Raw genomic sequence first — 12,902 nt, 5'->3', positions numbered from 1 at the left:
AGCCCAGCCTGCCCCCTCTCACATACTGGGAGCCCTCAGGCGTTGACCCCCATCACCCTCCAATCGCAGGATCGGCCCCTTGCCCTGGCCTGACGCCTCTGACAGAGGCGTCAGGCCTGGGCAGGGAACCCTCATTTCCCCCCATCACTGGCTCTGCCCCTTGCCCAGGCCTGATGCCTCGGCCAGAGTCGTAGACCCCCATTACCCTCCAATCGCCTGATTGGCCCCTTGCCCAGGCCTGACGCCTCCGCCAGAGGTGTCAGGCTTGGACAGGGGACCCCCATCTCCCCCCGATCACTGGCTCTGGCCCCCGCCCAGGCCTGAGGCCTCTGGCCCAGGAATCATGCCTGGGCAGGGGACCCCCATCTCCCTCTGATCGCTTGCTCCACCCCCCGCCCAAGCCTGACGCCTCTGACCCAGGCTTCAGGCCTGGGCAAGGGGACCATCATATCCCCCCAATTCCCGGCTCAGCCCCCCTACCCTGGCCTGATGCCTCGGCCAGAGGAGTTGACCCTCATCACCCTCCGATCACCAATCACCGGATCGGCCCCTTGACCAGGCCTGAGGCCTCCGGCAGAGGTGTCAGGCCTGGGCAGGGGACCCCCAGCTCCCTGTGGTTGCAGGCTCCGCCCCTGCCCAGGCCTAACGCCTCTGGCCTAGGCGTCCGGCCCGGGCAGCGGGGACCTGCAGTGGCAGCGGGGGGCGCCGCGATCGTGGGCTTCGCTTTAGGCCTAGGCAAGGGACCCCTAGCTCCTGGGACTGCCAGCTTCGACCGTGCCCAGCTCCCATCGCTGGCTCCACCCCTACTTCCTGCTATCACTGGCCAGGGCGGAAAAGGCACCTGATTCTCCGATCGTGGCTGGGGGGCAGGGCAAAGGCGGCCCCAGGGCCGCCTTTGCCCTGCCCCCCAGCTCTTAGCTCCCCCCTGGGTTTCCTATCCCTGTCAGTGTCAGGGGGCTTCTTCCTGCTTTCCCTTTTGCCTCCCTGCATTGTGCCTACATATACAAATTAGCCGCCATTTGTTGGCAGTTAACCTCCATCTTAGTTGGCAGTTAACTGCCAATCTTAGTTGGCAGTTAATTTGCATATAGCCCTGATTAGCCAATGAAAAGGGTAGCGTCGTACGCCAATTACCATTTTTCTCTTTTATTAGTGTAGATGCTGAAAGGTATCCTTTAAGAAGAGGAAGAAGAAAAAGGTAAAGATACAAATTATGAACAACAAATACACATCTATCAACAAGTGAATCTAAAAATCAAGTGAATAAATAATCTGATGAACAGAATAAACTGGTGACTATAATAGAATCAGGGGCATAGAAAGGGAGTGGACTGACTATTCTCGGGGGGAAAGGGTGTGGGGGGTGCCGCAAGAGACTGGACAAAAATCGTACACCTATGGATGAGGACAGTGGGGGGGGGGGGGGTAAGGGCCGAGGGTGGGGTGGGAACCCGGTAGAGGGAGCTATGGAGGGAAAAAAGAGGAACAACTGTAATAATCTGAACAATAAAGATTTAATTTAAAAAAAAAAGAACGGGAAAAAAAAGATGTTGATGGTTGGAGAGGCTATTGCTGTGTGGAGGCAGGGGTATATGGGAACACTGTGTACTTTCCATTTAATTTTGCTGTGAACCTAAAACTGCTCTAAAAATAAAGTCTAAGATACATGCAAAAAAATTACCGTAGACCAGTGGTTGCCAAACTCATTAGTCAACAGAGCCAAATATCAACAGTACAGTGATTGAAATTTCTTTTGAGAGCCAAATTTTTTAAACTTAAACTATATAGGTAGGTACATTGTTATTAACTTAATTAGGGTGCTCCTAAGGCTTAGGAAGAGCCACGCTCAAGGGGCCAAAGAACCGCATGTGGCTCGCGAGCCGGAGTTTGCCAACCACAGCCCTAGACCATTTTCTTACACCATATATAAGAATAAAACTCAAAATGGATTAAAGACTTTATTGCAGGACTCAAAACCATAAAACCCCTAGAAGAAAACATAGGCAGTCAACTCTCTGACATCTCTTTTAGCAATACTTTTTCTGATACATCTCCTCAGGCAAGGAAAACAAAAGAAAAATAAACAAATGGGACTACATAAAACTAAAACAGCCCTAGCTGGTTTTGCTCAGTGAGTAGAGCATGGGCCTGTGGACTCAAGGGTCCCAGGTACGATTCTGGTAAAGGGCACATGCCGGGGTTGCAGGCTCAATCCCCAGTAGGGGGCATGCAGGAGGCAGCCAATCAATGATTCTCAAACAAACAAACAACAAACTAAAACATGTTTTGCACAGCAAAGAAAACCACCAACAAAATGCAAAGACAACCTAGTGAATGGGAGAACATGTTCTTCACCAACATACACCTGGTAAGAGGTTATTATCCAAAATTTATACAGAACTCATACAACTCAACACCAAAAAAAAAAAAAAAAAATCCAGTTAAAAACTAAGCAAAGGATCTAAATAGCCATTTCTCCAAAGAGGACATATAGATGGCCAATAGACATATGAAAAGATGCTCAACATTAGTAATCATCAGAGAATTACAAATTAAAACTACAATGAGATACCACCTCACACCTGTCAGAATGGTGATCATCAATAAATCAACAAACAACAAGTGCTGGTGAGGATGTGGAGAAAAGGGAACCTTTGTGCACTGTTTGTGGGAATGCAGACTGGTGCAGCCACTGTGGAAAATAGTATGGAGCATCCTCAAAAAATGAAAAATGAAACGGCCTTATGTACTAGCAATTTCTTTTCTGGGTATATATTCAAAGAAACCCAAAACACTAATTTGAAAGGATATATGCACCCCTGTATTCATTGCAGCATTTATTTATAATAGCCAAGATATGGAAGCAACCCAACTGTCCATCAATAGACTAGTAGATTTAAAAAAAGGCTGCGGTACACATACAGAATGGAATACTACTCAGTCATAAAAAAAGAATGAAACCTTGCCCTGGCAAGGTTGCTCAGTTGGTTGGAGCGCCATCCCATATACCAAAAGGTTGTGGGTTTGATTCCTGATCAGGGCACATACCTAGGTTTTGGGTTCTATCCCTGGTCAAGGTGTGTATGGGAGGAAACCAACAGGTGTTTCTCTCTCACATCGATCTCTCTCTCCCTCTTTCCCACTCTCCCTCTTTCTTTCTTTCTTTCTTTTTTTAAAAATATATTTTTATTGATTTCAGAGAGGAAGGGAGAGAGAGAGATAGAAACATCAATGAGAGAAAGAATCATTGCTTGGCTGCCTCCTGCACGCCCCCCGACCTGGGCACATGCCCTTAACCAGAATCCAACCTGGGACTCTTCAGTCCTCAAGCTGATGCTCTATCCGAGCAAACTGGCTAGGGCTCCCTTCCTCTTTCTAAAAAAGAAAAAAGAATAAAATCTTACCTTTTGCTATAGCATGGATGGAACTAGAAGGTATTATGCTAAGTGAAATAAGTCAGTCACAGAAAGACAATAGGATTTCACTTATATGTAGAACCTAAAGAACAAAGATAAATGAACAAACAAAACTGAAACAGACTCATAGATGCAGAAAACAGAGTGATGGTTGCCAGAGGGAAGGGGATTTGAGAGACTGGGTAAAAAAAAAAGGTGAAGGGATTAAGAAGTACAAATTGGTATTAAATGGGGATGTAAAGTACAGCATAGGGAATATAATAATAGTATTGTATTAACTGTGTACGGTGCCAGGTGGGCACTGGAAATATTAAGGGAAACACTTTGTAAGGCAAGCATGTCAAACTCAAAGGCTAACATGGGCTAAATAAACAAGGCTTAAGTTTATGTGGGCCGCAAAAAAACAAAAGCTTCAATTTTCATAGAAACGTAAGTTTATTTCAATAGAGACATGCTGAATACAGCGGGCTGAAATAAATGAGCCATCGTTAACATAAAATAATAGAACACTTTAATAAAAATAAATATTTTTTCTTGAACATTAACTTACCAGACACTGAATAACTGCACAAATTAATAAGCGTAACGCAAATAAAACTATTTTCTTGTTCTCCGAAAGCGAAATATTTCCTGTTTGCACACCAAACAAGTCAGTCTAAGACTAATGACGTGGCAATCAGCTGCTAACATATTCACTGCTAGTATTAGTGGAGAGAAATGGTGTACCTGAGCATAAGGCATGTAAGGGAAATGAATGCAACACGATTATAGTAATCAGTCATTAGCGAACATTGTAGTTCGTTATTAATAATTATGTATAACAGGATATTGTAAAAATTACGTTATGAAATTTTTATTAAAACGTTTCTTACATACCATTATATTGGCTGGGCCGCAAAAATATTTGTTGTGGGCCACATGTGATAAAGACCTCTTTATCATCCAGTGTTCCCTTCCAACCAGGCCTCCTGCCCCAACAAGTTGCCCCTTCACCAGCTTATCCCTCCTTCCAGTGTCACCTTCCCCACACAGCCTCCTGTCCTGTTTTATCCTTGACTATCCCGCCACCTCTCTCACACCTGCCAGCAGGATCCCTTCCTCAGAATGTGGCCTAGTTCTCTTCTCAAGACAAGTTTCCCTTTCCTCCCTATACAGCCCACTCCAGTTGAGCCACCTTCTCCTACTAGAAGCCCTAAATGCTCCTGCCCCCAGCCTGGACCTCTTCCCTTGCCAGTAATCCTTCTGCAGCTAGGCCCTTTCCCAGTCTATACCCCTACCCAGCTGGATCCCCTTATTCATAAAGGCCCTCTACACTAGCCAGGACACCTCTATTAACTTGTAGCTCCTCACTCACCCAGTGCAGCCCAATCCAGTAGAGCACCCTTCCCATTTCTAGAGCTCTTCACCAGCCTTTGCCCATGTGAGGTCCCCTTCATCCATGTGCCTATGTCCCTTAGCCCATTCAGATCCTCTCCTCTAGCCAGGCTCTCTTTACCACCTGTACCCTGTTTCCTAGCTGGTCTCCCCTTCCTCACTCCAGCCTAGTCCCCTTTCCCTTGCCCTGTCCCATTCATCCTCTTAGGCTGACCCTGTCCTCAATTTTCACCCTTCCTGCCAGCCAAGCACCCTTCTGTGGATTATGCCTCCTGTCCTAGACTATTCTACCTTCCCCAGCCAGTGTTCTCATCCTTGGAAAAGGGCCTCTTTTCACAAATACCTGGTTTTCTCAGGAATCTCCTCTTCTCAGCCAGCTGGCTCTCTGAAACTTATCTGATACACACATTTACATAGTGAGTTATCTGGAAGGTTTTCCATATATGTATTTTGGGAACATTCCCCCCCCCCCCCCACTCCAAGAAACCAGTGGCACTTCTTTACCTCCTGAAATGTGACCTTGGACTGGAGAGTTTTTGGAAGTGGGAGTTCTTTTTCATGCATAGCAATTAGAACATCTTTAAGTGAAACCAATACATGATGTTTTCCAGAGTGAAACAAATCAACTCAGGACAGCCTCAAGATAAGGTTCCTCCCTAAATCCTTCTCTGGGAAACACTGCACTCCAAGACACCACCAAGACCACAAGCCCATTCCTCCTCCCAGAAGCCTCATTTGTCTCCCCCACTCCTGCTCCCTAACTCTCCAGGATTCCTTTGTTGAAGTAGTTCCTGGGATACAAGCTCTATATAAACTGAGTCAGCTACACAAAAATACAGAACCAAGAATCTTTTAAACTGCATTTATTTTTAAAACAAATTGCATAACTTTTTTATTTTAGAACATTTGGTGTGTACAAAGAATTTTTAAAGGATTTTAAGTAACCTCACTGGAATACAGCATCTGAAGATTAAGATTTTTAAAAATTGTTCACTGAAAACCATTTTACTTTTACTATTCCTTTGGCAAATTCAAAATATCAACAAGTCTCAAATATCAACAAAAGTAGCTTGCTCGCTTTTTGGCCTCATGCCATTTACAGATATAACAAAATGGATTAAATGCTCTGATACATTTAAAGTCTCCTTTATAAACTTTTCTATCTCTAAGAATTACAAAAAATAAGTTCAGACCTGTCACACTTCATACCAGTTGTAGATATAACAAAGTGAATCAACTACTTGAATAAAGTCATACTCTTTTAATGTCTCTGAAAATAAAGGAAACTCTACTGGTTCAGATCTCACTCCTTAGCAAGTCAAGCTCACTATCAGTTTGTCTCTTTTTGCTTCACACCACTTGTAGCTATAATGAAATGGATCACTACTTGAAAAAAGTTGTATTCCTTCCTATTTTTAATAAAAGAAAGTAAGTTGGTATCTTTCACATCCTAAAGTTAAGTCTTATCTAGCCTATCAGTTTGCATTTATATATAAATCTATATTTAACTTACATTTAACTTGTACATTTAACCAACACTATTTAATATTTAGCAAACATGTACAGAACTACAATTAATTTGAAACCACACAAGTTTTTATGAAAACAAAATACTAAAGGAGCTCTGGTCTCCTGAGTAGCCTAGCTTAACTCAAAAGGAACAAAAAATAAGGCAGCTCATTCTAGGGAGAATGCCCGCTCCCTCCCAATACCTTCCTCCAGGCATTTTTTCCTTTCCTCAGCCCTTCTTTTCCTTCTGTAACTTGTTTCCTGAGCCCATTTCTTCTGCAACTCACTTCTTCTTCCTCTGTAACTTGTCTAAGTAAATGTTCTCCTATAGTTTGGGGAAAAAAGAATCCCCAAAGAGCCCACGAAACAATCCCTCCCCCCACCAAGAACTAGGCAAAAGGCATTCACAAGGCATTTCGAGTACATAAACGCCAAGTGTATCTAAGTAATCCAATATATTCATGGACAATCTGAAGATGCTGAGCTAAGCTGATTTTTCCCCAAGTTAAGAATGCCATCAAACCCAGTTTCCATTTTAACCCCCACATTATTTGTAACATAACCAATTCTCATCGGCCAGGGAGGCAAAACCCCTGAAGGGCAAGATGCGTTTGGGACTTTCAAACTGACGCCCCTCAAGCGGTGCAATACAGATCCCTTCCCTGTTCCGCGTCCCTGCCCCCCACCGTGCGAAAGAGGCAAAGACGGAAAGGGGGAGGAGGAAGAACGACCAGGTGGAAAAGCGGCGCGCGGGGCTGTTAAATTTTGAATAAGACGAAGAAAAGAAAAACCAGAGCAGCAAGGCAAAGGGAACAACAGAGCCTACTGAGGGGACGCGGCGGCGGCGGCGGCACCAGCGGCGGCGGCACCAGCGGCGGCGGCGGCCTACAAGAACCACGAGGCGACGCCCCCCACCGCGCCGGCTTGGGCTTGGGCTTGGGCTTGGGCTTGGGCCGGCATCACCGAGTCGTAGTGCTCCCCGCCAAAGCTGGAGGTGTAGCGCCTGTAGACGAGGGTGAGCGGCTTCTTGGTGTACTCCTCCCCGATGAGGAGGACGGGCGACTCCGTCTGGATCACCTCGATGGGGCACTGCAGGACGTGCGACAGGGCCCTCAGCTCGAGTTGGCCTCCCCACGGTGCGTTGTGCACGATGTTGTCGCAGTAGTTGAAGAAGTCGTCGCGGGTGTAGACATGGCCGGTTTCGGGGTCGCTGAAGAAGGGCAGGAATTCGTCGGCGTGCTTCCGCATGTAGTTGGCGGTGCGGCCCCGCAGGCTCTCCACGGTCACGGAGAACCACAGCTGGTCTTGGATGGCGCGGTACATGCAGTGGCTGTCGGCCGGGATCTCCTTCATCTCCAGGTTCTTGGCCTCCAGGATGACCGCTAGCTTCTCCTCCTCGTCGCGGCGACAGCTGGCCAGGTACCCCACCTCGGCGGCAGCCGCCGCCATCTTCTGGCGCTCTCTCTGGAGCGCCGCCCTTCTTTCGCGCCTTCTCTGGGCCCTCGAGAGGCAAGGAGGACAGTTCTCAAGATTCATCTTGGCCAGACCCTCACTGACGGAATCGAGACTGCTGCTAGCAGGGGTAAGCTCTGTGTACTTCTCCAGTTCCCGCTGTTGTCTCTGCTCCATTTCGGCCTCAAGGCGGGCCACGTCAAGGAGCAACTGCTTTCGTTTCTTCTTGTCGTTCTTAGGGACCGAGTTCTTCATGGCCTGGATGCGGTCCTGCAGCTCTTTGTTCTCGCGGAGGTGGCGACGCTTCAGCCGCTGATACTCAAGCTGCAGATCTTCCATCGTGTTTAACGGCTGGCGAGAACCGAAGTTTGGTGGCAGCGAGAGGACCCGCTACAGTTCAGTCCAACTGCTCAAACCGTCTAACAGGTAGCTGATCTCAGCCTCCACTGGCGGGCTGCTCTGTTCGTTTAAGACCCTGGTTGCCCGCCCACTATTCATGGCCCGCGCTGCCATTGGCCACTGTCTCAACATGGCCACGCCCCAAGACGCCTGGCACTGGGATTGGCTGCTGGGAGACCCTAGACATGCCCCTATTAGACACCATAGCAACAGGTGTTTCCGGTTCAGAGCTTGGTTTGAAACTAGGCCTGTAATCCAGCCTTTGCAGGTTATGTGCAGGGTTCCGCCTTTGCAGGTCTCGCGCAGCAACTGGGCTTGTAGAATTTTTCACGGACTCTTACTACTTCATTTCCAAGCCTGAACACAATGCAGACACTGGTCGTGTGTGAGAATTACAACAAATGTTATACCAACAGCTGAATGTGCTCTGACACTGGACTTGTCCGGGAGGCATTGTGGCTTCTTCCAGTTTTTCAGGTCTCTTGACCAGAGAACCCTTAGTTTTGTGTATTAGAACAGAGACATTTCCTTACATTCCTGGGAGCAGAGAGTCCTTTCAGTTTAGGTCTCAAATCCGCCCTGTCTCATCTCACTGTTAAAAGGCCACAACCACTGTCCTTAGAGTCATTCACTACAACTAGGCAGACCTCTTGGTTTGTACCAACTGAATGTACCTTCCCTAAACTTCTTTCCCACCTTCCACAATGGGCTCTCTTGAATGCCCAGGAAGCACTTCTCTACGTTTGTTCTTGAGTCTCTAAAAGTTCTAAACTTTTAAAATTAAAAATGTTAGAGCCCTAAGCTCTTTCAAATATGTTCTCATCTTGTCCCACCCTGCCCATCTGTATCTTGAATTCCCAAACTGGAAGGCCCTTGAGACAACCTCCCCCTTGGGACAAATGAAGAAAGTGGACATTTGTCCAAGTTGTTGTATATATCAATATTTCATTCCTTTTTATTGTTAAGTAGTATTCTGTGATATTGATGTACTGTACTTTAACCATGCGACCTGTTGAAGGACATCTGGGTTGTTTCCAGTGTGGTGTTATTATGAATAAATCTGCTATAAACATCCGTATACAGGTTTTTATGTGACCATAAGTCTTTGTTCCTCTAGGGCAGAGGTTCTCAACCTGTGGGTCGCGACCCCTTTGGCGGTCGAACGACCCTTTCACAGGGGTCGCCTAAGACCATCCTGCATATCAGATATTTACATTACGATTCATAACAGTAGCAACATTACAGTTATGAACTAGCAACAAAAACAATTTTATGGTTGGGTCGCAACATGAGGAACTGTATTTAAAGGGCCAGAAGGTTGAGAACCACTGCTCTAGGGGAAAATGTCCAGGAGTGCAAGTGCCCATAATGCCCACAAGTGTATGTGTACTTTTTTGAGAAACTATTTTCCAGGGTTGGCTGTGTATGAGGGATCCAGTTTCTCTGCATCCTCACCAGCATTTGGTATTGTCATTTTCTTTTTTGTATTTTAGCTGTTCTGTAGTAACATCTCACTGTGGTTTTAATTTGTATTTCTCTAGTGGGTAATCATGTTCATCTTTGCATGTGCTCATTCGCCCTCTGTGCCACAACCTCTTGGGTAAAATGCTTATGTCATTTGCCCATTTTACTGTTGTTTTTGCGATTTTTAAAAATATATATATTCTAGATAATAGTTCTTTGTTGGATGAGTGGTTTGCAAATATTTCCTCCCACACTGCGAGTTGTCTTTTCATCTCTTTACCTGGTGTTTCTCAGAGTGAAAGTTTTAAATTTTGATGAAGTCCAGTTTATCAATTTTTCCTTCTATGGGTTCAGGGTTTTGCTTTTTGTTTTTGGTTAATCCTAACCTGAGGATATTTTTCCATTGAGCTTTAGGGAGAGTAGCAGAGAGAGGGAAAGACAGAGAGAAACATCGATGTGAGAGAAACACATTGATTGGTTGCCTCCTGCACAAGCCCAGATCAGGGGCCAGGCCGGTGAGGATCCGGCAACCAAGATAAGTGCCCTTGACTGGAATCAAACCCAGGACCCTTTGGCCTCTATCCACTGAGCCAAACCGGCTAGGGCTTTGGGCTCAATTTTTTAAAAATATATATATTTTATTGATTTTTTTTTTACAGAGAGGAAGGGATAGGGATAAAGAGTTAGAAACATCGATGAGAGAGAAACATCGATCAGCTGCCTCTTGCATACCCCCTACTGGGGATGTGCCAGCAACCAAGGTACATGCCCTTGACTGAAATGGAACCTGGGACCCTTTAATCCGCAGGCTGGCGCTCTCCACTGAGCCAAACCCGTTAGGGCTATGGGTTCAGTTTTTATGGCAAATCTCTTTGTGTTACCCAGCAATTTTCAATCTTTTTCATTTCCTGGCACACATAAAATAATTGCTAAAATTCTGCAGCACACACACACACACACACACACACACACACACACACAAATATTATTATATTTTTTGCTGATCTCACAAAAAAATTAGGCATAATTTTGATTCATTCATACCAAACCACTATTATTGTGTTGGCTGTTGTCTTTTTTTTTTTTTTTTAATTTGACAATATAAGGGAAAAGAGGTCAGTGCCCCTAAGTCAGTGGTTGGCAAACCGCGGCTCACAAGCCACATGCGGCTCTTTGGCCCCTTGAGTGTGGCTCTTCCACAAAATACCATGTGCGGGCGCACATGTACAGTGCGATTGAAACTTCGTGGCCCATGGGCAGAAGTCAGTTTTCGGCCTGGGCGAGTCTATTTTGAAGAAGTGGCGTTAGAAGTGGGGGGTATCGGTCGGACCGGAGACTCGGTGCAGGCGGGCCATGGGATAAGCAGCCCGGGGGAGGCGCACGCGATTCATACAGGAGTTAAGTGAGCCAGTCAGTCAGCAGTCTCCTTGTGCAGTGGTTAGTGCTAGTCACGTCCGCAAATCGCGCGCAGGTGACAAAAGTACCTACTCGAAGCATAAAGTTACCTGTATTTTTCCAACCAGCTGCAAATCCTACAGGTATTTTCGTCATCAATTAAGAATTGTAATTCTTTTGTGTTGGTGGCTTTATTATTATAAAATGAAACATTTTTAGCAAAGGCCAGCTTAGGAGTACCCTAATCCATAATAATAAAAGCGTAATATGCTAATTAGACCGGACGTCCTTCCAGATGAAGCCGGGGCTGCAAGGGAAGCCTGGATCCTGGATGCATGCCAGCGGCTGGAGGGAAGCCTGGGTTCTGGGTGCCAGAGGGAAGCCAGTGCCAGCAGCCGGAAGAAGGAAGGCCTACTCTTGCACGAATTTTGTGCATCAGGCCTCTAGTTAAATTAATAACAATGAACCTACCTATATAGTTTAAATTTAAAAAATTTGTCTCTCAAAAGAAATTTCAATTGTTGTACTGTTGATATTTGGCTCTGTTGACTAATGAGTTTGCCGACCACTGCCCTAAGTGGTCGGGTATTGCATATTTTAAAAACTCTTGCAGCACACTGGTTGCAAATCACTGGTCTAATACTAGATCCCAAAGATTTTGTCTTGTTTTTTAGTAAAAAAAATATATTGCATTAGGTTATAAATTTAAATCTGTGATCTATTTTGTGTTTATTTTTGTGTAAGTTTTGAAGCTTGGGTCAAAGTTCAGTTGTTAGCCCATGGTTGTCCAATTGCTCCAGCACCATTTGTTGGAAAGGCTGTGCTTCTTCCATTGAATTGGTTTTGTACCTTTGTAAAAAATCAGTTGGGCATGTTTGTGTGAGTCTATTTCTGGGTTCTCTATTCTATTCCATTGATCTATGTGTCTATTCTTCCACCAACACCACACAGTCTCGATTACTAGAGTTTTGTAATAAGTCTTAAGATTAGGTAGACCCTTTCCTTAAATTGTGTTCTTCTTTTCCAAATTGCTTTTCTATATAAATTTTAGAATAATCTTGTTTGTATCTATCAAAAAATCTTGCTATGATTTTCATAGGAATTGTGTTAAAGCCATTTATCAAAATGGGGAGATAGCAGTTGGAGAGGCTAGGCCAGTGATGGCGAACCTATGACACGCGTCTGTGAGTTTGACATGCTTGTTGTAAAGTGTATGATTTTTTAACAACTATGCCGTAAACCTGAAACTAATACAAAATAATATTGAATGTTAACTGTAATTCAGAAATAGAATTTGAAAAAAAAGAACCCCTACCAAATAAAATCTATTAAAAATGTTTTTTTAATTGAACAGAAACTCAGGGTCTTATAGGACAACAGAGGATCTAATGTGGTTGAAAAAGTACTCAAAGCTTGGCTCAGTGTGGTTCAGTGGTTGAGGGTTGACCCATGAACCAGGAGGTCATGGTTCAATTCCTGATCAAGGCACATGCCTGGGTTTTGGGCTTCATCCTGAGTAGGGGGTGTGGAGGAGGCAGCCGATTGATGTTTCCCTCTCATCATTGATGTTTCTATCCCTCTCTCCCTCTCCTTGAAATCAATTTTAAAAAGATTTTTAAAAAAGAAAAAGTACTCAGAAATTATGGCTGAAAACATCTCAAATTTGGTAAGTGATATAAACCTACAGACTCAAAACCCAAATGAGATAAACCCAAAGAAATTCCCAAAGGTATGTCATAGTGAAATTTCTGAAAACTAAATACAAGAAAAAAAATTATTGAAAGCAGAGAGAGAAACAGAATCATATATATATATATATATATATATATATATATATATATATTATTGATTTTTTTTACAGAGAGGAAGGGAGAGGGATAGAGAGTTAGAAAC

At 44.7% G+C, this 12,902-nt stretch overlaps 1 protein-coding gene across 1 annotated transcript; it reads right to left on the bottom strand.

Annotated features, from left to right (window-relative positions):
• Positions 1-7,184: 7,184 nt before the first annotated feature.
• Positions 7,185-8,090, bottom strand: LOC308512020 (OTU domain-containing protein 6A-like; the record flags this gene model as incomplete). Its single annotated transcript, XM_081081826.1, has 1 exon — positions 7,185-8,090. One exon carries the CDS (start codon positions 8,088-8,090, stop codon positions 7,185-7,187), a length of 906 nt encoding a protein of 301 aa, XP_080937952.1.
• Positions 8,091-12,902: the final 4,812 nt, after the last annotated feature.

The sequence above is a fragment of the Myotis nattereri genome, assembly GCF_964212035.1.
Source record: "Myotis nattereri genome assembly, chromosome: X".
NCBI lineage: Eukaryota > Metazoa > Chordata > Mammalia > Chiroptera > Vespertilionidae > Myotis > Myotis nattereri.
Note: the sequence above shows the minus strand (reverse complement) of the source record. Positions and strands in the feature narration are given on the sequence as shown.